The sequence below is a fragment of the Sinocyclocheilus rhinocerous genome, unplaced genomic scaffold (assembly GCF_001515625.1).
Source record: "Sinocyclocheilus rhinocerous isolate Xijiao unplaced genomic scaffold, SAMN03320098_v1.1 scaffold1833, whole genome shotgun sequence".
NCBI lineage: Eukaryota > Metazoa > Chordata > Actinopteri > Cypriniformes > Cyprinidae > Sinocyclocheilus > Sinocyclocheilus rhinocerous.
The window spans coordinates 411000-437004 of record NW_015657606.1 but is presented as its reverse complement, the minus strand read 5'-3'; the positions used below and the strand labels follow the sequence as shown (position 1 = coordinate 437004).

The 26005-nt window shown below is 36.3% G+C and overlaps 2 protein-coding genes across 6 annotated transcripts in view; both read left to right on the top strand.

Annotated features, from left to right (window-relative positions):
* LOC107721423 (microtubule-associated tumor suppressor 1 homolog) overlaps positions 1 to 21863 on the top strand; it is a 73026-nt gene extending 51163 nt beyond the window's left edge. Inside the window, exons 7-15 of the mRNA XM_016529429.1 lie at positions 7441 to 7667; positions 15479 to 15545; positions 17863 to 18077; positions 18408 to 18513; positions 18639 to 18712; positions 18842 to 18937; positions 19583 to 19699; positions 20433 to 20530; positions 20668 to 21863. Coding sequence (XP_016384915.1) covers positions 7441 to 7667; positions 15479 to 15545; positions 17863 to 18077; positions 18408 to 18513; positions 18639 to 18712; positions 18842 to 18937; positions 19583 to 19699; positions 20433 to 20530; positions 20668 to 20875 — 1208 coding nt within the window. The 3' untranslated portion in view covers positions 20876 to 21863. The remainder of the gene's footprint in view (positions 1 to 7440; positions 7668 to 15478; positions 15546 to 17862; positions 18078 to 18407; positions 18514 to 18638; positions 18713 to 18841; positions 18938 to 19582; positions 19700 to 20432; positions 20531 to 20667) is intronic.
* Positions 21864 to 24188: 2325 nt separating this feature from the next.
* LOC107721421 (pericentriolar material 1 protein-like) overlaps positions 24189 to 26005 on the top strand; it is a 55857-nt gene continuing 54040 nt past the window's right edge. For all 5 annotated transcript variants that reach the window (XM_016529427.1, XM_016529425.1, XM_016529426.1 and 2 more), the window contains exon 1: positions 24189 to 24323. The gene's annotated coding sequence lies outside the window, so the exon portion shown is untranslated. The remainder of the gene's footprint in view (positions 24324 to 26005) is intronic.

The window sequence follows — 26005 nt, the reverse complement described above, 5'->3', positions numbered from 1 at the left end:
GATAACCCCATTCCCTTGATTTGTTGTAAACCTTATAGCACCCTAAAGTGTGACTTTCTCTGCAGTGTCTCTTTGCAGAAAATAAATGCCACAGACATCCTCAAGCCAAAATTCCAGTCACATTCACAACAAGTTTACCCAACCAATGCACATTTCTTGGTATTTCTGTCCTTTCTGTCTTGTTTTACTTAAAAACAACCTGACTTTAACAGAATTTTACCCATAAGCACCACCTCCACCCCTTGACTGTTGCTAATTTATGTTGCTATGACCATGCAGCTGTTGGCCTTTAGTGGTGAATAAGGAAGCACAATAGTGTCAGGACACAGCCGTTCATGTGCTGCTTGACGTCTCTCTATTCAACAATGTCACTCATCAGTATTCCGAGGCGCTTGTTACTCTCTCTCTCTCTCTCTCTCTCTCTCTCTCTCTCTCTCTCTCTGTCTATTTCTTTATCCAACAAAGGCATCCATTCAGGAAGCCTGCTGCTTGGAAGATACATAAATGTTAAATAGATGTCTGAGAGAAGGCACCTGGAAAAGAGGGAAAGAAGAAGAATAAAAAGGAAGATAATGACATAAGGCAAGATTAGGACTAATAAGGGCTTTAAGTCTATGAAATATGAAAAATGACAAAAGAATTCTGAGAGAATGTAGTATTTCATTGTTTAAGTATTCAATAAAATTAATTAGTTAAAGGAATACTTCACCAACAGATGAAAATGCTGTCATCATTTTCTCACCCACGTGCCATTGCAGACTGTATGACTTTATTTCTACTGTGGAACATAGATTTTGAAATTTTCTTTATGCCCATATAATGAAAGTCGTTGGGAGCCAACATTGGACTCCATTAGCTTTCATTGTTTGGTGAAATTCTGTTAAAGTCATCTAAGCATCCTTTAAAAAAGATTTTCCAGAAATTATACAGTAAGATTTTTTTCAGAGAATATATCTTGAATTACATTTTTTTTTTCTTACCTTATTGGTGTTTTTCTTGTTTTAAGCAAAATCCTCACCAAATTGTTACATTTAAATCACTTAAAATGAGGGGGGGTGTACATTTAATTCAAATTAATTCTATTTTTTTACACAATTTTGCTCAGATGAATGTATTTTGTTTCAATGAAGTTTAGATGTATTATTCAAAACAAAAATACTGATTAAGAAATTCATTTTTTGCAGTGTAATTGTAAATCACAAGCTATAATCTTCAAATGCAGCATCTTCCATCCTCATACCACAATCATACCCGTACTGTAGCCAAGAGAGTGGGAGTGAGAGAACGACGTTACTCATAAACTGCCTACTCCACACTCTGTGCAAACTCCCTCCCCTTCCCTCTTACATTGCCTCTCTCCCTCCATCCCGCCCCCCTTCTGAGTGCACGAGTGTGTGTCAAGCTGCAGAGAGCTTGGCTTTGTGTGTGTGTGTGTGTGTGTGTGCATGTGCAACACACATAAAGGATTAGCGTGTGCACATTTGCAAGAGAGAGAGAGGAGGAGGAGAATATATGAGACACTGGCTGGTTCAGCATCCAAGAGGATACTGCTGAACAGAGTGGCCGTTCCCACAAGAGCTACACATTCTGTGGCAGCATCAGTATTTTTTGCATTTTTTGAGAGATTTGGAGACTTAAAAATAGCAACACTGATATTTTTTCCAGTTTTGTTTTCTTATTTTTCGCTTATATTTTTCCCTACTTCATATTTGGAATTTTCCCTCTCACCCTAAGAAGACTTTAGCATTGGAATGTGACAAGAGATCAGAGATTTTTATATAGTGAACATTTTATTTTTATTTTTTATTTTTTATTTTACGGAAATTTCTTGATTTTTCCCCCCCTATATTTTGTGGAGGATTTACTCTCCCCCATTTGGACGTTGAAAGTCATGTTATGGTCTCCGAGACTTTCCCTATCAAACTTCCACGTGAAGCTCACGGCTAAGGGACTATTCCGCAATCTCCAGCTACTGCCGAGATGCAAGAAGACCACGGTGGTGTTCCATGCAGGTTGGGAAACCTCTCCTCTCCCTTCCTCCATCTCTCAATCTCTCCCTTCATCTCTCTCTCACCATACGCCCCTTCCCCCTCCCATTTTTCTCCTTTTGACACCCGTCTCTCCATAGTTACCGTTGTTCCATCCGTGCTTTGAGGAGTGTGTGGCAGCCCTTCACTATTGGTTCTTTTTACAGAAGATGCTTACAAAGAACCGTGTGTGTTTGTGGGTTTGCGTGTGTGTGTAATGTAGTGAAAGGCCGGTTGCGTGATCTTTAGTGAGTGATGCCTGTGCCAGAGGGCACCATGTGCAGTGCCATAAATAGAAACTGTTTGCTGTGTTTTTAATATGTTTATCTGTGCTATGCCTGCATCCTTATAGTAATACGTAAACAGCATATTTATTAAGTGTTTGCATAAACGAGTGGAACCATATACTGTATTGATATATTGATTTTTTATATTGATTTTTTTTCTGGGAGTAAATAAAGCAGAGATTTATGTAATAGTGTGTGTGTGTGTGTGTGTGTGTGTGTGTGTATCAAGACGGTAAAGGCTAGGATGGTAGGATGTGTGTTTCTGTGTTTTTGGGTACGCATTTTAGGGTTTAATAACTGAATTTCACCTCTCCCCAACTGAAATTCTCCACCGCCCTCCTTCTTTCTGTCAAATGAAAATGTAGGTTATGGTTACTCTAAGGGTGCTCTCTCCCTGTCTGTCTGTTTCTCTTTCTTTCTGTCTCTCTCTTTCTGTGAATCTGTTGGAGAATTTCAGTCATGGAGATTAATGTAGCAATTTCTCAAAGTGTAGTTCATAGTTTTCTTGATGAGGTCTGTCTTCTCTTACTGACCTAATCAATATTTTTTTCATTCATCATGTGTTGATTATCTCTCAGATAGTTTTTTTTTGTAACTGTTGCTTTGTCAGCTCAAGTCTGTCAGTACATTACCTCCAGTGTTCTTACAATTTTGAAAAAAATTTATTGAAAGAAATATGAATATATATATATATATATATATATATATATACAGATAGATAGATAGATACAAAATAACAAAACATATATATATATATATATATATATATACACACACACACACATGATGATTAATAAAAGTATTAAATATCATATTAAAAAAAGTGTCATTCAAATAATTTTACAATGCAAAAAAAAAATCTTAATAATGGGTTTAATTTTCTTTCTAAAAAAATAACATAACACACACGTATGTATATTATTTTTTCCTTTTTTCCATTTTATTTTTGTGAAATGTGACCTGGTTATGTTCCCAAATATTTATCTCTCTTCCACACCAGTGGTATAGGTATGGCAGTCACAATCTTCACCCGCATCTAATGGAAGACACAGTGGAAAATTCCAGAATATTCTTGAACACATACATTCAGAGTGCAGCATCTGCCCATAGCTGTCTCCATAGAAACTAGCATGCTGGATCATGTGGTGCTGTTATCAACAGACCTGATATATGTGACCTGAACAGCCGGTCTGAGTGAGCGTGTGAGTCTGTGAGAGCATCAGCAGAGAGAACAGTTTGTACATACCAAACACTCCTGTACACACTGCACGAGATATTTGTTCAGATTACTCTTTATCTGAGAACACAGCCTCTCTAATCAGACCAAATGCTCTGATTTTAGAGTTATAATATATTGATATATTATATCATATACTTTTCAAATATATGATAATATATTTGAAAAGGGAGGAAAAAAAAGTTGGCAAAAGACGGGATCGAACCCGGGTCGATCGCGTCAAAAAGCCAATGACACACGCTTATCCATCTGCGCCACTGGAGCTGATGTTTTACAGCCACTTTTAACTAAATGTAAATAGACACCCCGTATTTTTTATTCCAGAGTAAGGGCAATTCATACAATACATTTAAACTGAGCTACTTTAATACCATCTCCAAACTTTCTACCACGACTCTGCTGTTCTTCGGCTGGTTCTTCCCTGTATACGTTGATTGACAGATGTCTCGTCCAATCAGCGGTGAGTAATCCCAAACCAATGGCGCTGTCTCAAACTATACCTACCTCTTCCTGTTTGTCTGATTTGTCGTTGTGTTTTCTGACTTGTTAATTTGTTTTCGGATTTGTCGTTGTGTTTTCTGACTTGTTAATTTGTTTTCGGATTTGTCGTTGTGTTTTCTGACTTGTTAATTTGTTTTCGGATTTGTCGTTGTGTTTTCTGACTTGTTATTTTGTTTTCGAATTTGTCATTGTGTTTTCTGACTTGTTATAATGTTTTCTGAATTGTTGTTGTGCTTTCTGAATTGTTATTTTGTTTTTTAGACTTGTATTTGCGTTTGTAATTTGTTATTTTGTTTTCAGAATTGTGATTTGCTTTGCACTTCTCGGCCACCGTAGAGTTTCCTCTTCCTAGATGCAACTATGTCACATTTTGATTGAGAAGATGGGCTGTGATGCTATGTATTTGAATGTGTTTGGTCTCCTTTCGAATGTGTGGCACGGCTTTTCATTAAGCAGAACGCTGAAACATTTATTCAGGCTTTCCTTCAGAACGGGTGCATAATTTCCTCATCTGCCTTCCAGTAATTATGTGAAAGAGTGGAAGGCTTTTTTTTTTCTTTGTGGAGGCTTGTGGCTTGCTGGTTGTATGAGTGTGTGTGTGTGTGATGTTTAATCTTGCAGTGTAATGCAAAGAGGATTGCTTAAATGTTTTTCAGACATATATTTTTGTTAACTTTAAAAGGTACAAGAAATTGTCAAAAATAAAATATTTAAAAACTCAAATGATTTAATATATATGCCATTTCAATTGTATGTTCCATGGTAATTTCATGGTATTCGGCGACATCAGAAATGGATATTATATAATAGATGCGTTTTTGAACATTTTAGCAATTTAAAAATATTAAAAAAAGGAATTCTACACGGCACCCCTGCTCTCGACAGACGGCCCCCCAGGGTGCCGCGGCACCCCGGTTGGGAAACACTGTTCTAGAGGACCATGTAAATACCATGCCATATAAATGTGGTAATGATTCAGTATCATGGTATTTATCAAAACTTTCATTTAGTGCCTCAATACTACCACTGTACAGTTTTATAAGGATATTGAGGACAAAATGTATCCCCGTGCCACAATGATATCCATAGTAGCGAAGTATCTGAGGTCAGCAGTGATATGATCAGAGCTGAGCAGTTGACAGTCCTGTGGGGGCAGATGTGGTCATGTGACCACAGGCAAGGGCACTGTTTTAACACTGAGCTACAGTTATTTAAGGACATTACATTTTACCTCAAAGCACATAATCCCTCACATCACTTTGAAAATGAAGGCCGAAAAAAGACTGCAGCAATCTCTCTATTTCAAGCCTGCGTTTAAATAATGTAACAGGGACATTCGTCATGTGATCTTTGCATTATACATCACTTGTGCATTTGGGTTTGGACTTCCAGGTTTAGAAAGAATATGGTTTTGTATTAGGTGTAAAAAAGAAAGATAGGAAATATCTGACCGACGAGCATTTTAATGATTGTGCATTTATCAAAAATAGGATTACATATTTCTATTTATTTAATTGGATGCAATTAATAGTCGGAATAAAGAAAGACTATACATTTTTATTTAATCCACATGATGCCTATGAGTGTGCTTATTCTTTGATGCACATAGCAGAAGAGATTAAAGACTAATATAAATGGTGTGTGTGTGTGTGTGTGTGTGTGATTTCTACAGGCGCTTGATGCTATATTGCTATATTGACACTTCACCTCAAAACAGTCTCCTTTCATTAAGAGTGATACATGATTTGTAGATGATTTGTTTTGTGTAACTTCATTTCCAAGAAAGCTATAAGAAACTATGTGACTGTAAAAGCAGAATCTGAGGGTCAACTACAGTCTGAATAATATGTGCCAGCAGGGGGCATCAGAGAGACTATCTGATTCATGGAAGGTGTTTTAAAGGGATAGCTCACCCAAAAATTAGAATTCTGTCATCATTTCTCACAAATCTTACAGATGTATTCAGCTACATTCAGTATTCAGTATTCTGAAGCCACACTGATCTTGAAACATGGATTTTTGAATCGTCAATCATTTGTTTTGGTGGTCAAGAATCGATTTAAAATGCTAAAAATCTGATCAATTGTATTTCTGTAAAATATCATTCAATATTTTAAAATATATAAACACTACTATTATTGGTAATCTGATTAAATCAAATAATTCTGAATGTACAAAAATCTTTCCTGAATCAAATCAGAAAAAATGGACAAAAGCTGTCACTTGGGTGGTTCCCTTTCAAAGGTACTCATATGTACCTTTTAGATACTGATATGTAAATTTTAGGTACAAAGGTGTACCCAGTGACAACTTTTGAACCCTGTTTTTTCTTGAATCGTGAATCAAATGTATTTTCTGTCTACCTTAAAATCCACACCCCTATAGTGATGAAGCAATTTTCATTTTTTGGGTGAACTGTTCCTTTAAGGCCAGCTGTCAAAGCAGTCCACTAGGGAATGGGAGTTCTCAGCAATAGCTAATATTCAATTTGTACTCTTCAACTTTTCCTGCTTTCGTGTCTGTTGTGGTTACTTGGCAGATTTGTGTGTGGGATATTTTAAGGTCGCTAAGTAATACAGATTGCATTCAAACAAGGACTAAATTACCATCTAAATTACAGTTCTAGTTAAATGTCATACACAGTCCTGGAAGTTTGAGAGAAGCCAACTGAATACCAAAATTATGGACAGATATATCCAGCCTTTATCTGTCTTTATCCTCATGTTTATGCTTTAAATATCTAATTAAGACATAAGAGAGATTATATATGTGGAATTTACATGTGAAGCAATGACAGCGTCACATTATTTTTATAATTCTTGTATAATTATTATACATTTTATGACGTCATATATTTGGAGACTACATGGTATATTTTAATATAAACTGTATTAATTTATTTGGGCTATTTAAGTAAACTGAAAAAGTTAAAAAGTGATTAATAATTGTGGAACAGCTTGCAATCATATACATATATACGCTTCTGTGTAAGATTATGGGATGGGAAACCTTGCTTTGACTTCAGTTAGCCAGTAGAAGATGAGACCAAAATGCACTCTCAATACACACACACACACACAATCTCTCTTTCTCTCTCTCTCTCTCTCTTTCTAATGCACTCTTAATGTGCTCTTTGGACCTTAGTGCATTATCATTAAGATTCAATCCCAGCATGCACTAGGACTTATTACAAGAGAGGGCGTATGTTGTTTGTGTGACTGAATTAAAGCTTTTGTTGCAGCGCTTTCCTATTAGTCATGTTTATTTCTTTCTTATGATGAGTGAATGCAGTTTTTTGCTTACTGGTTGAACTGAGGAGAATATGTGATTCTGGACTGTGAAATCATGCTGAACATAATGACCACACTGAACACGCGCTCTTTTACAGTGGACAAGAGCTCCAAAGGGCCCAAAGCTGCAGGGGCCACAGCTGGACGGACACAGCAGCACAGCCCAGCTAGTCAAGGAGGAGCGACGGAGGAAGGGGAAGAGAGAGATCTTCGTCTTCAAAATGAGAAGAAGGGTCAATGCATCCTGCACCTCCGTAAACTCATCGCTAACGGCAATCGCCGCCTGGAGGCTCTCGCCCTGGTTGTGCAGCACATCTTCAGCGAGGTTGGAGAGTTTTACTGTTTAATATTTTCTCTTTATTTCTGTGTACATATTTCTTTGTGCAGGTTTTCTCCTCATTCGTTTTCTGCTTTACTTTCTTGTAGTGGTGGGATTATATTGCTATTCAGCACATTATTGATCTTTTAGCAGAGTGGTCTCTGACAGAGAGCTACCCAAAGTGGTGTTTTATATGAGACTGTGTGAGATAAAGCGCTAATTTATGATCATTTAAGAATTTTCTTTAGTAGGACTGATTATCTTTCTCATTAAGTTATACGGAAACTTTACAATTAAAAATATCTAGAATTCTATTGTGGCTCTATAGCCTCGTTCAGACTGTCAGCCTAAATCCGATTTTGTGCATACCCGGATGGAATCCGATCTAGACGACTGACTGTCCACACTGTGTATCGCAACTGTTCATATCCGATTTGTGTGTCCGTACGCGCTCTTTCGTTTTACGGAATGTGCATTGGTTTCTATGGCAATGCCGTTGCGTTGTTATGCCAACACTAAACAATAACAGCAATACAGTTTGCAATACAGATGTTGTTTTACGACATGACAACATGTTGCCGTCGCGCTGGATTATTATTATTATGGATTTCGTCTTATGAGGCAGCGGCAGAAACGCAGGAAGCTGGAATGTGCGGCTTTATTCTGTGCTGCCGTCTCCGCTGGTTTCAAAACTCAAAGAGGTGCGTATACTAGCAGTATATTGTCTTTTTCCACTTGCCTTGCAGTTCGCAACAACACAAGCTTGATTCTGCAAAGACTTTCATTATGTTTTCTACAAAAACGTCTAACGTTTTTACGTTTTACGTGGTGTGAAAACGTGAAAAAGCTAGGCTAAATCCGATCTGACCGGTCAGACTGAAACGGATTTCCAGGAATGCGATTTGAATAGGATTCCAAACCACATACGAATGTAGCTCGAAACGGATTCACACAAATCGGATTTCATGTAGTTCATTGCCGTTCAGACTATCTAAATATGATCGGATTTCAATCGTATTTGTACAAAAATCGGATTTGGGCTGACAGTCTGAACAAGGTATATGAAATTGAATTCCAGATGTCTGCGCTTAAATTGTGATGTGTTATGTTGAGATTTGGCTAGTTATAATTGAAAATAAATATATTTTATTTCATCATCAGTAAAGATACCTAAAATACATTTTTGTTAGTTAACTTTTGACTATGTGTAATTGAGATATAGATATCTGGAATTAACCTTCTTTTACAGATATCAAAAACATAAATGCGCTTTCCATTGAACTTAGATTTACCTTGATCAAGATCACTTGCCACATTTTTTTGGATAGCTACATTTTGGCTAGATTAAATTTCAGTATGTGTAATGAATCAAATTAAGATGCACTACCATTCAAAAGTTTGGGTTTGGTAAGAATTTTTTTTTTAAGTCTCTTATACAGTCTCTAAAAATACAGTAAAAACAGTAATATTGTGAAATATTATTGCAACTTAAAATAGCTGTTTTCTATTTGCATATATTGTAAAATGTAATTTATTCCTGTGATGCAAAGCTGAATTTTCAGCATCATTACTCCAGTCTTCAGTGCCACATGATGCTTCTGAAATCATTCTAATATGCTAATTTGGTCCTAAAAAATCAGTTGCTCTGCTTAATATTTTTGTGGAAGCTGTGATGAGTGATGGTTTGTTTTCCAGGATTCTTTGATTAATAGAAAGTTAACAAAAACAGCATTTATTTGAAATCTTTTTGACATTTTTAATGTCTTTACTGTCACATTTGATCAATTTAATGCATCGTTGCTGAATAAAAGTATTAATTTCTTTTAGAAAGAAAACAAATCTCACAGACCTCAAATTTTTCCATTGTAGTGTAACATGATTACATGACTTAGATGATAATGTTTAACTGTTCAAATTATCTTCAATCAAGATATCTTTGTTCATCTTTCCTATTAGTCCAATTATAATTGCAGATATCAAATTATTATTTCATCCTTTCAAAATGTAACTGGGTCAGATGCAATTATAAACATCTGAAATGTAATTATGGATAATCAAGCATACTACAAGGACTTGTCAGGACATGTGCCTGCCTGTTTTGTCTACAAAACAGAGAAGTAGGAAACGCTTTATATGGTGGTACCATGAACCAGCATTTCCAGGTGTGTTGGAACTAAGAGGGATCCAGGCGAATGTCCGCTTACATTCACTCTAGATCTCATGCATGATTTATGTTAGTCAATAAGCCAAGCTTGACCTGAGCTGTGCATGTGATCTGTTTGCAACCCACCAAACCACAAGTTCCTCTATTCATTCAAGCTCATCGCCATCAGACCCACATGCTAGTGGGCCTCTTTAGTTCAATGTTGCACTTCTGCATTGATCTTCCTCCTTTAATTTGCTTCTTACCTCCAGCCATATTTCTAGAAATTAAATGAGGCTTCAGCACAGCTTTGAAAGCGACTCCAACCGGCACAATGCAAGCCACACAGGAAGAAGAGGAAACTGACAGTCTCTTTGGGGTCTCTTAGTATAGGGCCTGGCATGATCAAATACCTGGGAGGGAGTGTCTGTAAAAGCCCTTTATTTTGTGATTGGCTGTATCCTGGATACAGATTTGTCAGAGTGCTAAGCTCTATTCGCCTTCTTTCGGTCTGCAAATATTTGCAGATCTAAAGGAGCTGTCAATCACTAGGTGTAACTACGTATTTAAGGGTTCTCACTGATCTGAATAATCCAAATAACCATGAGGTAAACACTCCGTACTACCAGAAATAATAGCAGGATAGTCCTAGAGTTGAAAAGAACAGAATTATTCTCTTAGGATGTCTCAGAAAATTATTACTAAAACTGAAAGTACAACAAACAAGTAATTCAGTTGTTTTTTTTAAATGTTAAGCATCAGGTATTAAGCTTGCCTAACCAGTAAAACGTAATAATGAATCAACAACATTGACATGTCCTTGTCACATGGCTCATGACTGACTGAATGCCTTTTTAATGCTTAAATCTTGGTAGGGAGTTTCTCAGATGATTGTGTAGACTTTTTTTAAAGACATACACCACTAAGCTACAGATTCAGTCTGCATTAGTTAGTCTTAAATACACCCAAATGTGTAATTTCAGCTTTGATCACTCTGTAACTTCTGTGGTAAACTTAAAAGAGAAGTGTGAACGTGGAGTCTACTCTTTGTTTGATTGGGGTGTTTAGTAACACCCTACCGTTTTGCATTTTGGTTTCTCTGACAGAGTAGGTATGAGCGTAATCCCGCCCTCATGGGCCCCGAGGCAGAACCACTGACAGTAAAATCATCTAGACGTAAAATGCTGTATTGAATCATATACTACACATGATGTGTGATCAACTGAATTCGTGAGCTCTCTTTTATTACCTGCATGACTGGAAGGAATATTTCTCAATTTTGAATGTTGAAATTGAGGCCGGAGCGGCAAAAGTGAGCAAGAATATATGTAACATCCACTCGAATGGAACTGGATTAAGATATTAGATATTCAACAAGAAAATCTGAATCTGAATTTTTCATCCAAGTTTCTCCTTCTAGAATTGTTTGGATCATGAAAAGTGCACCAGAATGGACTGCAGATTGGAGAAAGCTGAAAAATAAGAAGGCCTAGTAACGGCAGCCAAAAAAGGCGTTTCAGAGGTGGAGAAACGCTTTACATTTTGTTGAAAGATTGTGACAACAAACAATTTTTCTCTGAAATAATGTGCACCCATAAATCATGCACAAGCCTAGGAATGTGTATTAGGAAAGTGAATACGGTGAATTTTGATTTTATGTTGACTTTAAACATACTCTAATCTGCCTGAACCCAGCTGTAGGTAAACACTATTATTCTTTCTTTCTTTCTTTCTCTTTTTCTTTCTTTCTCTAATACTTTGTCATCACTTTTTCCATTTTAACCATCTCATCTCATTCCATGCATTCCTCAGTGTCCTATATATAATGCAAATTTGTTACCTTATCTCCTTATCTCTCAGTAATAGCTAGCCTTCCCACGTCAATTCTTCTTATCCAAACAGCTTAAAAAACACCTAGGATACTTAACAGATTTTGCACTTCTCCTCCAGAAACCCCATATACAGTCACATACTTTCTAGGACACACAAAACTTTCACTTTCTTCCCACTCATGAAAAAAGAGAAACTTTACTTTGGGGAAAGTTGACCGTTTTAGCCCTTGTGTCACCCACTGTGATTGATAGTGAGCACAGAGGAGGTGGGATGTTGCTGTGAGGAATGCACCAGCTGCTACTGAGGCCCAGGGGGCGGGATTTGGAGAAGGGGTGTGGTTTATTTTCCCACCTCACAGCTGTTTGGCTGATGACAGTAGAGCAGTGTTTCTCAGTACCCACCTACCACTTTGCACTTTACCGTATTTCATAGAATATAGTTACATGTCATATTTGAGGCTGTTTTTATGAAAAATATCACCCTTGAAGTGTCCACCATAGATTTGTATTTCAAGAAAAACTTGTTTTGTAAAATCATACCTGAAAACATCAAATGCATTCAAGCCCATGGAAATTGGTTATTCGCATTTGTTTGAACTGCCATCAAAACTATTGCATTTGCATTTGAGTAAAATTACTTTTTAACTTTTTAATTTAATCATATTTTTTTTCTTTTCTGTTTACTCGTTTGTCCTGATCCTTCATGTATTTTCCTTCCCCCTTTATACTGAACAGCATTGCAGACCTGTGGTTTTCTGCCATGTAACGGTTCCCATGTTGACCATAATATTATTTAAACACCAATACACCGAGCACAATCTCATTTACATTGTTGTTTACTGCAATTAAAAAAAAAAAAAAAAAAAAAAAAAAAACAATCTCATTTACAGAACGGTCATGTTATGTAACTCTGATATCACCTTTTGAACTTTCTTCTTTCCATGTACCCTGGCAAAATGTGATGCATCTATTACTTTGGTCTCAGTATCAGTAAGCACCAATCAAATTGTTTGCCCATGAAAACCAAAAAATGTTTTCTTCATAACCACAGAACTGACTTTTCCACCTACTCACTCTTTCAACATTCATCTTTCCATTTTCTCTTATCTGAGTTTCCGTTCCCTCTCTCTTAGGAGGAATACGGGGGCAGGTCTGTGATAGGGAGGGAATAGTTTCTAATGCAGCATGCCTGGAGACTGATGCTGACAGACCAGTTTTTAGAGTAGAGAAGGAGAAAAGTAGCTGAAGATTGTTGGGTTGTGTGACTGGTAGGGGAGAGGAGAGAGAGGGAGTGGGAGTTTGAGGAGAAGATGGGCTCCTCCGGGAGCAAACCTGACTTGAAAAAGCTTCCTGGCTCCAAGAAGAATCAAAAGGTGCAGTTTAGTTCCTCTTCATTTTGAATGGTCATTTTGCAACTACTGTTATTGGCAGATTTACTCTTTCTCAGTAACTCCTTTTTGAATGTGTAGGCATTTTTGGATTGTTAACTTCCTGTTCTTCAACCAAACCATTGTTAAGCTTGTTAGGTGATTCATTGTGGTTTGTGATGGCAGTCGTGTATCATCATGTGCTGTACATATGTGATTAGGATTGGAGTAATGTATTTTGTTTGTTCTTTTTTTATGGTTCAAACTCCAGTTTGTGCATTCAAAACTGTAGTGCACAATCATGTGTTTACTTTTTCATACCAGGGAGTATGACTTCAATATGGACATGAGATTTGTGTGTCAGCCTGTTCTGTTAAGTTTGTCTATCACGTGTTCAGCACTCTCTGACAGTCTTTATTATAGAACATAGTAATCTCTCCCAGGCCGTGTGATCTTTGGCTATGTAGAGGTTACTGTAACGCGCTGCTTAATCACAGACACACACATACGTCTTTCCTGGAACAACAGTCTCACACTGACCCTTGATCATGCCTGCTGACAAGAAACTGATTGAGATGGTTCTTATCCAACAAAAACAACCCATTCTGCCAATACTGACAGTGTCTAGCTGAGAGTCACACGTAATACATGATATCATTGCAAAAACTTGGGAACTGTAGAGTGTTTCACAAATCCCGTTTTCAGGGGAGCCCATGTCTTATTAAGGGGAGCCGAGCTCCCCCTAGCTCCCCCGTAGTTCGCACCCTGGTTTTATCCATAGTTACAATCAGATGTGATGTGTTGGCTCTTTAAAGTATGTTTGAGGTTGAATTAAAGCATATCTGGAGCTTTTACAAGGTTTTTGGGAAATTCTAATGAATGACCGGCAGTGTCCTGCAGTTCAGTTGTTCTCAAGCTGTGCACCATTGATGGTCCATGACCAGATTCCAGGTGGTTGGCTGATTAAATAAATAATTTTAATAGACAAAGAAGTAACAACATTAAATTAAATAACTGATTAATCAATTCATAACATGAATTTACTAAGTATGTTCACAGTAATTTGTGATTAAAACTTGTTTAATACGATGTGTTTAACAAACAGTCGGCTCATTTAAGCTCATTGACTGAGTAGTATCTAATTTCAATTAAATTAGAATTTGCAAAATTGAGAGTATTTGTTTTGTATTATTGGCTCCCCCAGCAGTGATTATTTTATCATCATATATAATTATATACTATTATAGTATTTATCATTATTTTAAGATGGCTTTTATTTTTATGTTTAAATGTTAATTTAAGTTTGAGTAATTTTATTGTGTTTTTTTATTAGTTCTTTTAAAATTTATCATTTCTTATCTTTATTTTTTAGTCATTTTAGTGCTTCAACTTCAACTTAATTTTATTTCAACTGTTCTGTTTAAGTTGTCTATATAAATCTAATATTTATATTTTATTTTATTTATTTCAGAAAGATTTCAATTAAAACCAAATTTTTGTTTAGTTTTAGTTAAAAACACTGGTTTGTAGTCCTTCATTTTTGTTTTCCAGATGAATTTATCTGCCACCTGAAAACATTTTAAGAACCATTGCATTGTGACAAGCTATACTTCTAAAAATATTTAAAATGACACATTACTTTTTGTATTAAACATTTGTATTATACGGAGCCCTGCACATGACATGCAAGAAAAAATAAATAAATCGTGCGCACGATTTACTAATTCGTTCACTCGATGTACTAAAACGTGCACACGATTACTATTTCGTTCCCTCGATTTGATCATTCGTTTCCTCGATTTGCTAAATCGTGCGCACAATTTACTAATTCGTTCTCTCGATTTATAAATCGTGTGTTACTTTTTGTATTAAATATTTGTATTATACGGAGCCCTGCACATGACATGCAAGAAAAAATAAATAAATCGTGCGCACGATTTACTAATTCGTTCCCTCGATGTACTAAAATGTGCACACGATTACTATTTCGTTCCCTCGATTTGCTAAATCGTGCGCACAATTTACTAATTTGTTCTCTCGATGTACTAAAACGTGCACACGATTACTATTTCGTTCCATCGATTTGATCATTCGTTCCCTCGATTTGCTAAATCGTGCGCACAATTTACTAATTCGTTCTCTCGATTTATATTAATTTTAGCAAATTTAGCAAATCGAGGGAACGAATTAGTAAATCGTGTGCCCAATTTATAAATCGAGGGAACGAAATAGTAAATTGCGCACACGATTTAGCCTACTATTTTTTTCCTGCATGCCATGTGCAGGTCTCCGTAGTATTATACAAAAATTGTGTATTGTCATTTTAATCTAATACTATATATTCTTTTACCCTAAAAATCTTTGTTAGACATTTTATTGCCAGCTATCCTTTTACTTTTATTTTTTTTATTTTTTTTATTTGTTTGAATCATGTTGACTGATTTTTGGTTTTGTTTCTTCTGTCATTTGATACAGCGTGAGGCGGCAATCAAACAGAGGGAAGAATTTTCCATCCAAATCAACAAACTGCGAGAGCAATTGGGTAAGCAACACATGTCTAGTCATACACAGTGGCTTGGTTATTATGTCCCTTCTCATGGCTCACAGACCGTGAGCTTTCATCTTGGTTAGATAGCTGTCATTTAACAGGTGCTTTTATTCAGAGTGACTTGAAAAACACTAATTGTAGGGAAAGGTTCTGTGAGAAACCTTGGGATAACGGTCTTGCTCAAGGGCACAATTATGATAAAATAGGTCTGTGTGAATGTCTAGTTTCGGGGTCACACCTACTTGGAATTGCAGAGTTTTTTTTTTTTCTCTCATAGATAATTTATCCAAGCTGTATTTAGGCACCAGAATATCACAGAAACTTGAGAGGGGGACCTTAGCAACAAATTTTTAATGCACTAAAACATTTAGCAACATTTTGGCATTGTAGCAAAAAGTGATACTCAAATTTTCTTTAGAAAATGCTCTAGTAATCTATGTATTTTTTCTTTGTCTGTGTTATTAACACCATTTAACAAGTGTTTTAAGCTTTATTGCCTTGCCGTGATTTGCCGGTCCCTCTTGGATGATGTTATTCCCTACATTCCAGAGTGAGGCTGATCCTGTTTTATCCTGTTGAATGCTCTGTTCTGATGAGCATCGTATTGATGAAACTGTACAGCTCATTGTTTGGGAATTGGGAAACCGATGATATCAACCACACAGCAATCACACTCTACCTGTTTTATTATTCCCTGTAGACATTTGACAGCCTTTCATTGCGTTTGGAGTTGTTATGTTTATTTGTATGCGTTAGCAACAAAATATGACTCCTCGATGCGTTTGTACCTTGAACACAAATACACACGCATTCTTGGCAAGCCTGGACACACACATTTCTAATGCTGTAGAATGAAAAAGATGTGCAGCTTGTTATGTTTAATTAGTCTGGCCTCACGCACTGTCATGGCCTTTGGCTTCGGGACAAGTGTGAAGGATGTGTGTGGCGTATGAGGAATGTTTCACTCACGCTGGCTTCTGTATGCAAGTCTGAAGGTGCAGCTGGCCAAATGACAGTCTGCCTCTAAAGTTCACTGCCCTTTACCTCACAGAACTCAATGAAATAGTTGTCCTGAGGTATCAAAAACATATGCTCCTAACACAAGCATGCTAGACTCCATGTCAGAAGAATCCTATCTGTACTCTGCAGAACTTAAGTGTACTGTTGGTTCAATTCTTTAGAATAGAATTCTTACTCCAGTATGTTCTAGATTCAAATCTCGATTTTTCTGAATTAAATAGCTAATTAAATTAATTCCATTCTAGATTATAGTGATCCTTTATGGAATTAAACCATCGTGTTCTAGATTATACTGACCATTTAGAATTGAATCAGCTATGCATTCTTTCTAAATGTATATTTGGTTTAAATCAGTATTATTTATATGCTATTAGAGAATTGATTAATTTATTTATTAATATATTGAATATAGCTTTTATGTTTATATTTTCATTAAGGATCTTTCATTTAGTTTTTTTGTTATGTTCTGTTTTATTTTTGAGTTTTTTTTATATTTCTTTTTAACTTTATTTTATTTTTAGTCATTTTAGTACTTAACTTAAACTTTTTTTATTTCAGTTAGTTGCCAAGGCTGCGTTTCTATTTTTCTAGAATTGTCTCTAGAACATTTAGTTTTTTTTAGTTTTTTTATTTCAGCTTTATTTCAGTTAACTGTTTCAGTTATTTTAGTTTAGTTTGTAAATGTACTGTTGTTTAAATTTACATTCTGGGTTATATTCTAGTTTTTATTCTCTTTAGTGAATTGAGCCACTGGTACATTCTAGATTGTGTTAGATTCTACTGGCTCTTTAGAGAAGTACATTGTAGGTTCTCTTCTGGATTTTACTGACTCTTTAGAAAATTGACCAAGTGGTGCATTCTATATTGTATTGTCTAAACCACCATAACATTCTAGATTCAAAAAATTAAAATTGTAGTATTGTAGTCACAATCTAGCAATATAATAGAATCTATTATGTACTGATGGTTTTGAGAATCTGTTCAAGATTCTATCAAGATCAGATTCAAGTTTGTGTCCAGATCAGACTCTTTTTTTTTTTAGACCCAGACCAATACCACACTCCTCAAGACCAAGACCTATCCAAAAAGTATTGTAGTGAACTGCAAGATAGAAGGCATCATTTATTCCAGCAAGCAGGCATAGCATGTTAGATACATAGAGTAGTTGGAACCAAGATGTAGATCCAGACCAAGCACTAAGACAAAGCCAAGTTTATGTCGTCTTGAGAGTTCCACAAGATCAAGAGTCATCTTCTTCCTAACATGCTCCTCTCTATCGCTTAATTCCCAGGTAACTCTGTCTCGTGTTGTGAGCAGTTGGAGAGAGAGAAGGAAGAGGTGCGTTTATCTTTGGAGGCATTGTTTCAGAAACTACAGGAGCAGCATCAGAAAGAACTACAGCAGCTGGAGGAAAGACTGAAGGACTTCTACTCCGCAGAATGGGACAAGACCCACGAGGCCTATCAAAGGGAGGCGGATAAATGCAGGGCTCTCATGCAGCAGCAGGTAGGATCTTACCTGGACTTGCCTCTGCTTACATCACAAAGAAATCACAAGTGTAATGTAATCATGTTAACCAATTCAAATCACACAGCTCTAATCACGCAATACTATGTCTGGTTTATTGTGAGCACATTTTCTGAACGTGTGATTTTTTAATGTTTGTCTGTTTAAATTAATCATGAATGACTAAATAAATGGCATTTTACTTAGTTACTGAAAACATATTTTTACATAATGCTCTGCAATACCAACCAGTGCAACTTAAGCAAAAAAAAAAAAGTACATGTTTAGTGTTTTTATTGTTATGATGATGAGTATGGTTTCCACTTACAGGTGGAGGATGTGAGGAACAAACAAGAAGCACTGAGGAACCAACAGGAAGTGGCACACACTCAGCAGATAGCAACACTGAAACAGGAACATGAGGCGTCACTTGCAGGTAATTTCACTGCAGTCATCAAAAGGCCTATTGTTTATCCTTTCATCTAATGCACTATATTTTGAATTTGATCTAATCTTTCTGTCAGACGAGGAAGATCAATTTTAGTTTTTTTCCTTTTCCAGAGCTCAGCAGGATTCATGAACAGGACATGCAAGAATTTGATAAAACACTCAAAGAGTCTGAAGCCACGCTCAATGTATGCATCACCGTCTAACTTAAATATGAATTAACTCACTTTTTAACTTCAAAATGTATAGCATTCAGTTATTTACTTAATTTGCAAATTGAAAATGTTTGGTAATTGGTTATTTAATCACTGTTACAGGAGAAAATTCAGACTTTGACAGAAGAAAACGAGGCTTTGAAAGAAAGAATCAGAGAAGAGGAGAAACGGAGGAGAGCTCTGGCAGACAAAAGTCAGGTAAAATTTGCAAGACTTTTGCAATGATATGTATTATTCTCAGTATAACCACAGGGCTGGTTAACAGTTGGTGTTATTGAATCTAAATCCTTTTTTTTACTCATTTTATTTATATATTTTGTATGACAAGTCCAAGCCCAAAACTACTGGTAATATACTATTATAATTATTAATATTTTGACTTGGCTTTTATTTTCATATTTTTGGTTTTCATTTTTAATTTAAGTAATTTTGTTAGTTTTTTTCTACTTGGCTTAAGTTCATTTTAATTTTAGTAATTTTAATACTTCAGTTTATTTTATTTCCCGTAGTTTCCAAGGCATTTCTATTTTTTGTTCAAGTTTTTCATCTATTATTTATATTTTATTTGAATTCAGCTTTATTTAAATGAACAAAAATGACGTTTAATAGTTTTAATTTTAGTTAAAAATAACAACACTGACACCAGGAACTGCTTTCTAATACAGTCCATCAGAAATGTTTACATTTGCGTAGTTCTTCTGCGAAGTGGGACGTCTGATTAACCATCTTGACCATGTAAAGCTAGTTACATACTAAGCCTATGACCCGTAGAGATGCTCCGTGTAGTATTGTAGTCCCAGATGGCGTGAAATTCAAACTGAGCACCTGTTTCTCTGTGTGCAGAAGGACGCCCACACGCTGTATTTGGAACAGGAGCTGGAGAGTCTCAGAGCCGTGCTGGAAATAAAGACCTACCAGATACACCAGCAAGACAAGAAACTCATGCAGATGGACAAACTGGTGAGAATATGCACAGATATAATGCATAAATATGCCTTAGATGCCCCAGTAGCCTCTTCATGGCATTGTGAGCCCATGACATTCTGGTTAGATTTGCCTGTGTCACTGTATCTATAATTAGCCTTTGCCAGGTCAACTGCCTTCATGTCAAATAGCTTCCTTTTTTTTTGCCATTACATAATTTATGACACTATATAAATGAAAGGCGGGGCATAAAGGGAGAAACAATAATGTACAGTATGTGGAAAATAATGTGTTTTTTTAACCTTAAACCGCATAAAAACATTTCATTACACCAAATACACAAAATAATGTTCTTTTTAGCAACATCATATGACCCCTTTAAACTAACCCAAACCCTTTTCTTTTGACTGTGAAATGCAAAAAAAAAGAATTTTGAAGAATGTTTTTGTCTATAAAATGAATTTCATTTAAGTTCAAAATGACATTGGGCCCAAATGACTTTCATTGTTTGCACAAAACGCCGAGAAATTTAAAATATCTTTTCTTCTGTGTGTTCTGCATAATAAAGAAATGTTTCATTTTTGTGTGAACTATCCCTTTAAGGCTAGTACTGTAGTCCTGTTGTAACTTGCCATATTTAAACTCTCTAACATAGAGAAATCTAGAAAGACAAAAATTTAAATTTTTAACTCAACTTTGGGTTTACCACTGGTATGATGTGTTTTTGATTAATAAATTATACATTAACGTTTTTTATCATTGTTCACAGATTGACGATAATTTGAAACTAGAAGAGTGTTTAAAGAAAGTCCAGCAGGAGAACGAGGACTACAAGGCTAGGATGGACAAACATGCTGCACTTTCAAAGTAAGTCGAGTTTAATTTGTCATCTGCTCCTTTGAGTTCTTCTGGGATCCAGCACAGCAGTTTGTTTCTAATATTAGTGTATTAAATGATCAAAGCAGAAGATTTCAAATCTTTTTTTTTTTCCTGTTTGACTGTAGACAGCTCTCCACAGAGCAGGCCATGCTTCAGCAGACCCTACAGAAAGAGTCAAAGGTCAACAAACGGCTATCTATGGAGAACGAGGAGTTGCTGTGGAAACTACACAATGGGGACCTTTGCAGCCCTCTACGTCTCTCCCCCTCCTCCCCCTTCCACTCGCCCCAAAACCCTGCCTCCTTCTCCACAACCCCAATATCACCCAGATAACCTCTGAACTCTGACCACACTCACTCAGAGGCACCTGTGGACCTTTTGACCATTTTATTCCTATAATAGGACTTGTACAGTTTGTAAAGTTCATAAATGTTCCCTCTACAGTTTAAAGACAGTGATGCACAGTTGCACTTCTAGATCAAGGAATTGCCTTGTTCAGTTACACGCTTGTTCGTTCTTTAATGTCTGTCTCTCTCTCACTTTTTTTTTTCCTTTAATCTCAAACATACACAGAATTTTCTCTGAGGAGGGAACATACCTCAGGGCTTGTACATAGAGTATCTCTTCCTCGGACTGCCATTTTCTGTTACTTGTGCTCTGTTATCCTTTTTTTAATTAAAATGGTCTGTGCATAGTAAGTAAAAGATGTAAAGCTGTCCTTTTCTTTGTATGCTCACAAGAACACTATATGGTATTTGCAAAAAAAGATGGAAAACGGAAGTCCTCTATTTGCTTGGATTGAATTTTTAGAGCATTTATACAGAAAAGAAAAAAGACATTTCAGGAAAGAAGCTTAAATCTCAACCTCACCGTTTAAATGGAGTGCATATACTGTAGATCCAGATCTCTGTTGTGGAATGTATTTACTTCTCTCCTAAACTGTATCCAGTGGCCCTCACATCCAGAATGCTTTAGGTGTGAATGTGTCTCAACCGCAGTGCCCTTCTTTGCTTTATTTTATTAAATTTTTTTAATTAATGCATTACATTTCTGGATGTTTATCCTATTTTGTATTGTTTATTTTAATGCAAACACACATTTTTATTTAAAATAAACACAAGTTTAAGTTTAGAATTTGTGTAAATAGGTACTTCAGATATACACAGAGAAAATGTAAGTCGAATTATGACAAAAAGATGTTTGTATATTATGAATTTAGCCTTCCACTCGGTTTTATCTTACAGTTTGACCAAGATAGCATGGGGGGTTATACTTCCTATTTAATTTTTATATAGAATTATTATAATTGTTCTTTATTCCACAACCCCCTTAATAAATAAATAGAATGTTTTCATTTTTTTCATACTTCTGTTGTGGTTGTTGTAAGCCAATGGGAACCAAAACAACATTTTAAAAAAATATCTTCTTTTGTGTTCCAGAGAAGAAAGACAGTCACACAGGTTTAAAGCAACATGAGGATGAGTAAATGATGACAGACTTCATTTGGAGTGGACTATCACTTCAGCCTACTCTGAGAGATGGTCCTCACTGCAGAACACAAGATCCAGATCCAACTCCTCCCACCTTACATATACCTAAACCTACCCGTCTCCACCCCCTGATCCCTAAACCCACCCATCTCCATCCGTAAACCTACCAGTCTCCACCCCCTAGATGTGGATCCAACCACGCCCCCAGGATCTTGTGTTCTGCAGTGAGGGGCTACTGTACTCTGACGCCTTAAAATGTTAAAAATGTTCACTGTAAATGGAACGACAAATCATACAAGAGTGACATCTAATGGACATAATTGGAAATGCGAAGTGTTGTATGTTCGTTTGGAGGAGTGGAATACTGATTACAAACAAAAATATATTTTATATATTATATAATAAATAGTCTTTATATTATTTATATTATAATTTTAGCAAGTCTAAAAGTGCAAGTCTCCTTGTGTGTAAGAGTTGAAGACATTATTTCATTTAGCTTTTTCTATATTTTTGTAATTCATGTCCACATTTTTTTTTACAATATGACAATTGCAAAACTAACTTCAAGTATAAACATTTATTTGGGATTTTGGGGTTATCCCCCCCCCCTGTTATTACTAATCACATAGTAACTTTCACACTATAGAGCTTACGTATTTCTTCCGGTGCGTGTAAAGAGCTTGAGAGAGCAGGAATGACAGATTATATAGGGCATGTGCATGCATGTTAGAGAGAGCACATGCATGCGTGTGCATATGTGTGCATGTGTCAATATCCATATGGCCATTCCTCACAGACTGCATTAGCTCAAAGTATTTGCTTATTGAATTGCACTGAGAAAATGCAGATATTCTTCTTACTGCATGATATCAACAGCCTGCTATGGATCAATATAATATTTTGCTGTATATTGAGTGGTTGTGCAAACTACCCAAAGCTCAGCTGTTTCAGTAAAAATATGTCTAACAATAAAAATCTATACAGATACCTTTTCAAAAAGGATATCATTCACACTGGTGAAGGTCTGGGTTGCCAAATAGTACTATACTTACTACTAACAGTAAATTACACATAATTACAAGCAATTCATCCTAAACCAAACCATAGCCCGATAGTAAGCTCCTTCACTTAGTGATTTTATTGACACTGTGCTACAAAACAGCAAATGCCATACATGTACTGTTTTGTCACTTTTTTGTGAATGCAGTTTCAATATGGTATGTATTGTCTAATATGTAGATTCATTAGCATAACAAGAGTGCTTATGATAAAGGGCACGAAGACCAAGTTACTCATCAATAAATCTCCCAGGACCTGTAAAATTATGACATGAAGAGGAAGACCTTATATGTCTTAGCCTATTTCAAAACAGGTTGTCCATGCACTTCTCAACGTATGAACTATTGTTATGCTAACATTTTTAACCTTGCAATTATACTGGGGTTTTCGCCCTTGAAATGGTCTCCCAGGGACCTATGTGTACATTTTCATGACATAATATAACGGCCTGGTTTCACAGACAGGGTTTAGACTAAACCAGGATTAGGCCATAGTTCAATTAGGACATTTAAGTAATTTTTCATAAACGTGCCTTAGAAAAAGCATTACTGGTGTGCATCTTGAGCCAAAACAAAGGTACTGATATATTTTAAGATCAGTCAGTGCAAGTTTCTTTCAGTTGGCACAGCTCAGATTTACATTTTAGTCTGGGACTAGGTTTAAGCCTTGTCTGCGAAACCGGCGGAACGTTTCTTTGACATTTAATCCGTCAAACCAGGCATATTTAATTTAAAAAAGATATTTATTTAATATTTGTAATAAATATTTTTCCTTGTTTATCATTTCTTTTTACTGGGATTCACTCATCACCATCATTCCATCAGTCACATTTCTCTGCATTCTGTACTTTTAAGACATTGCGCACAACTTCTCCAACTGTTCCAAATGCTTCCGAGACGTAAAATAGTGCCACTCATGTATGGCCTCAGCTTGTAAGATAGCTTAGCTTTTTAAAAAGGGTATCATCTTAAAATAGAAACGTACAGTTTTTAATGTCAAAATATGTAATAAATAGAAAGAAATTTACATTAAATGACGGTTTAATGAAAATGAGAGCGGTGTCCATCCGCCTGTTTGTTGGAGGATATGGGGTAAAAAAGATGGCCGCGACTAGAGAGGCGGTTACTCCGAGTGGAAAGTACACTACGCATTGACACTTTATCTGGGATTTTAATAAACTTCATATGGGAATTATTTTCATGTTCCAGTAATAGATCGTCTCAACGTTCAAGGTAAGTTTCCTGGTTGTTCGGTAAAACAGCTTGCTGGCTGTGCTCGTGCAGTTGTTTCTCTCCTCAACTTCTGTTAGCTTGCTAGCTCCCTCACTAAAGACATTCAAAGTTATTTCAACAAATATCAACCTATTTCGTATCCCGGAGTGAATTACCACTAAATTATGAAAGTGTTGCTCTAATTTTATTATTATTGACACCATTTTAAATCTGGAACGCTCGAAGGTGGAAGAAATTGCTCGTACTATGTGAGAGAGTGATGCACCGGTTAGATGCCTTTGTGTCAGGTGGACAAGTTTAGGAACACCAAGCCCGTATGTAAAAATAGAATAACAGACTATTGAGCTAATGTGAGATTTAGCTTCTAAATTATTTTCTTTATTATAAATATATTAACCAGACTTGAGATATTTGGCTATGTTGATTGTGCCGGGGTTTGTTTGTTTTCGCGGGGAGCTAACGTAGATTTCCATGGCTCGTACCAGAGGTTACGTTACCATGGTGACGGACCAAAAAAGCTTCACGCGCCTCTTAAGTCTCCGTCAGTTACCTCGCTCTAGGATTTTATGTCTGTGAGGGAGGTTGTACTCCGTTTATAACAACTAACCGTTAGTTTATAATATCTTAAACTACTCTCAACGTATTCAGCACAGTTTCACCTGCACAGGTGAAAGCGCCTATGTGAGAGAGAAGCGAGTGTTGACAGTTAGCCGGGAAACTGAGCGGGTTAACCGTTTTAACGGACCCTCCTCTCACAAACGAGCAGAATATAAGACCAATACCAGACCTAGGTTCACATTTCTCGAAGAACAAAGCGCACAGACTTCAGCTTTGAAAAGTAAGTTATATTTAGATTACAGTAACAAAATGGACCGTCTTGTTTTTGGAAAGGAACCATACTAATGGTTCCTTAGACGTATACCAATACTTGGCTCTTTAGACCTTAGGAGAACCATAAGTGGACTAGTAACGTTACCATATTATATATCAAAATACCATTGTATTACCATTATTACACCATGGTATTGGCACAATACTTTTCAAGGGCATTATAAGAATTTGTAATACTGTGGTGAACTTTTGTAATTATCTAATGTTACAGTTTATTCAGTTTAATGTTGTCATGCTCAGTGTGGCGTGTTAAATGTTGCTTGGCAGCTGGTCAAACAAACCTCAGCCCCTCAAATGGAACTGTCACATCAAGAAGCTGTGTGGTCGCATGGTGCAGGGGTCGAAATTAACTTTTTTACTTGCAGGGGTGGATTTAGTGATTTGGGGGCCCCTGACAAAATATAGGAATCGGGCCGTATATATATTTGCACACATTTACCTAGATCAGCCTTGAGGTTCCTTTTTTGTTGTGATGCTTGCTGCTGCGCAATGGTGCCCCACAGTTGTGTCCAATGTTTCTACATATTTTTATGTACATGTTATAATGGCTTTCTTTCATGCTGTAGACCACAAAATAGCATTTGTATTTACAGTTTTCACAAAAACAAAATAAATTATAAAATAATAAAGCTCACAATTTTAGCACTTTTTTTTAAGAAAAGAGATGAGTCGGAAGTATAAATTATGATATTAATTTAAGTCGATCTGAACAAAAACTGCAGACGGGATTATTGAAAATGCACACTGATTCTCTGCCAGCAGGAAGCGCTTTTGGAACATCAGAAATACAG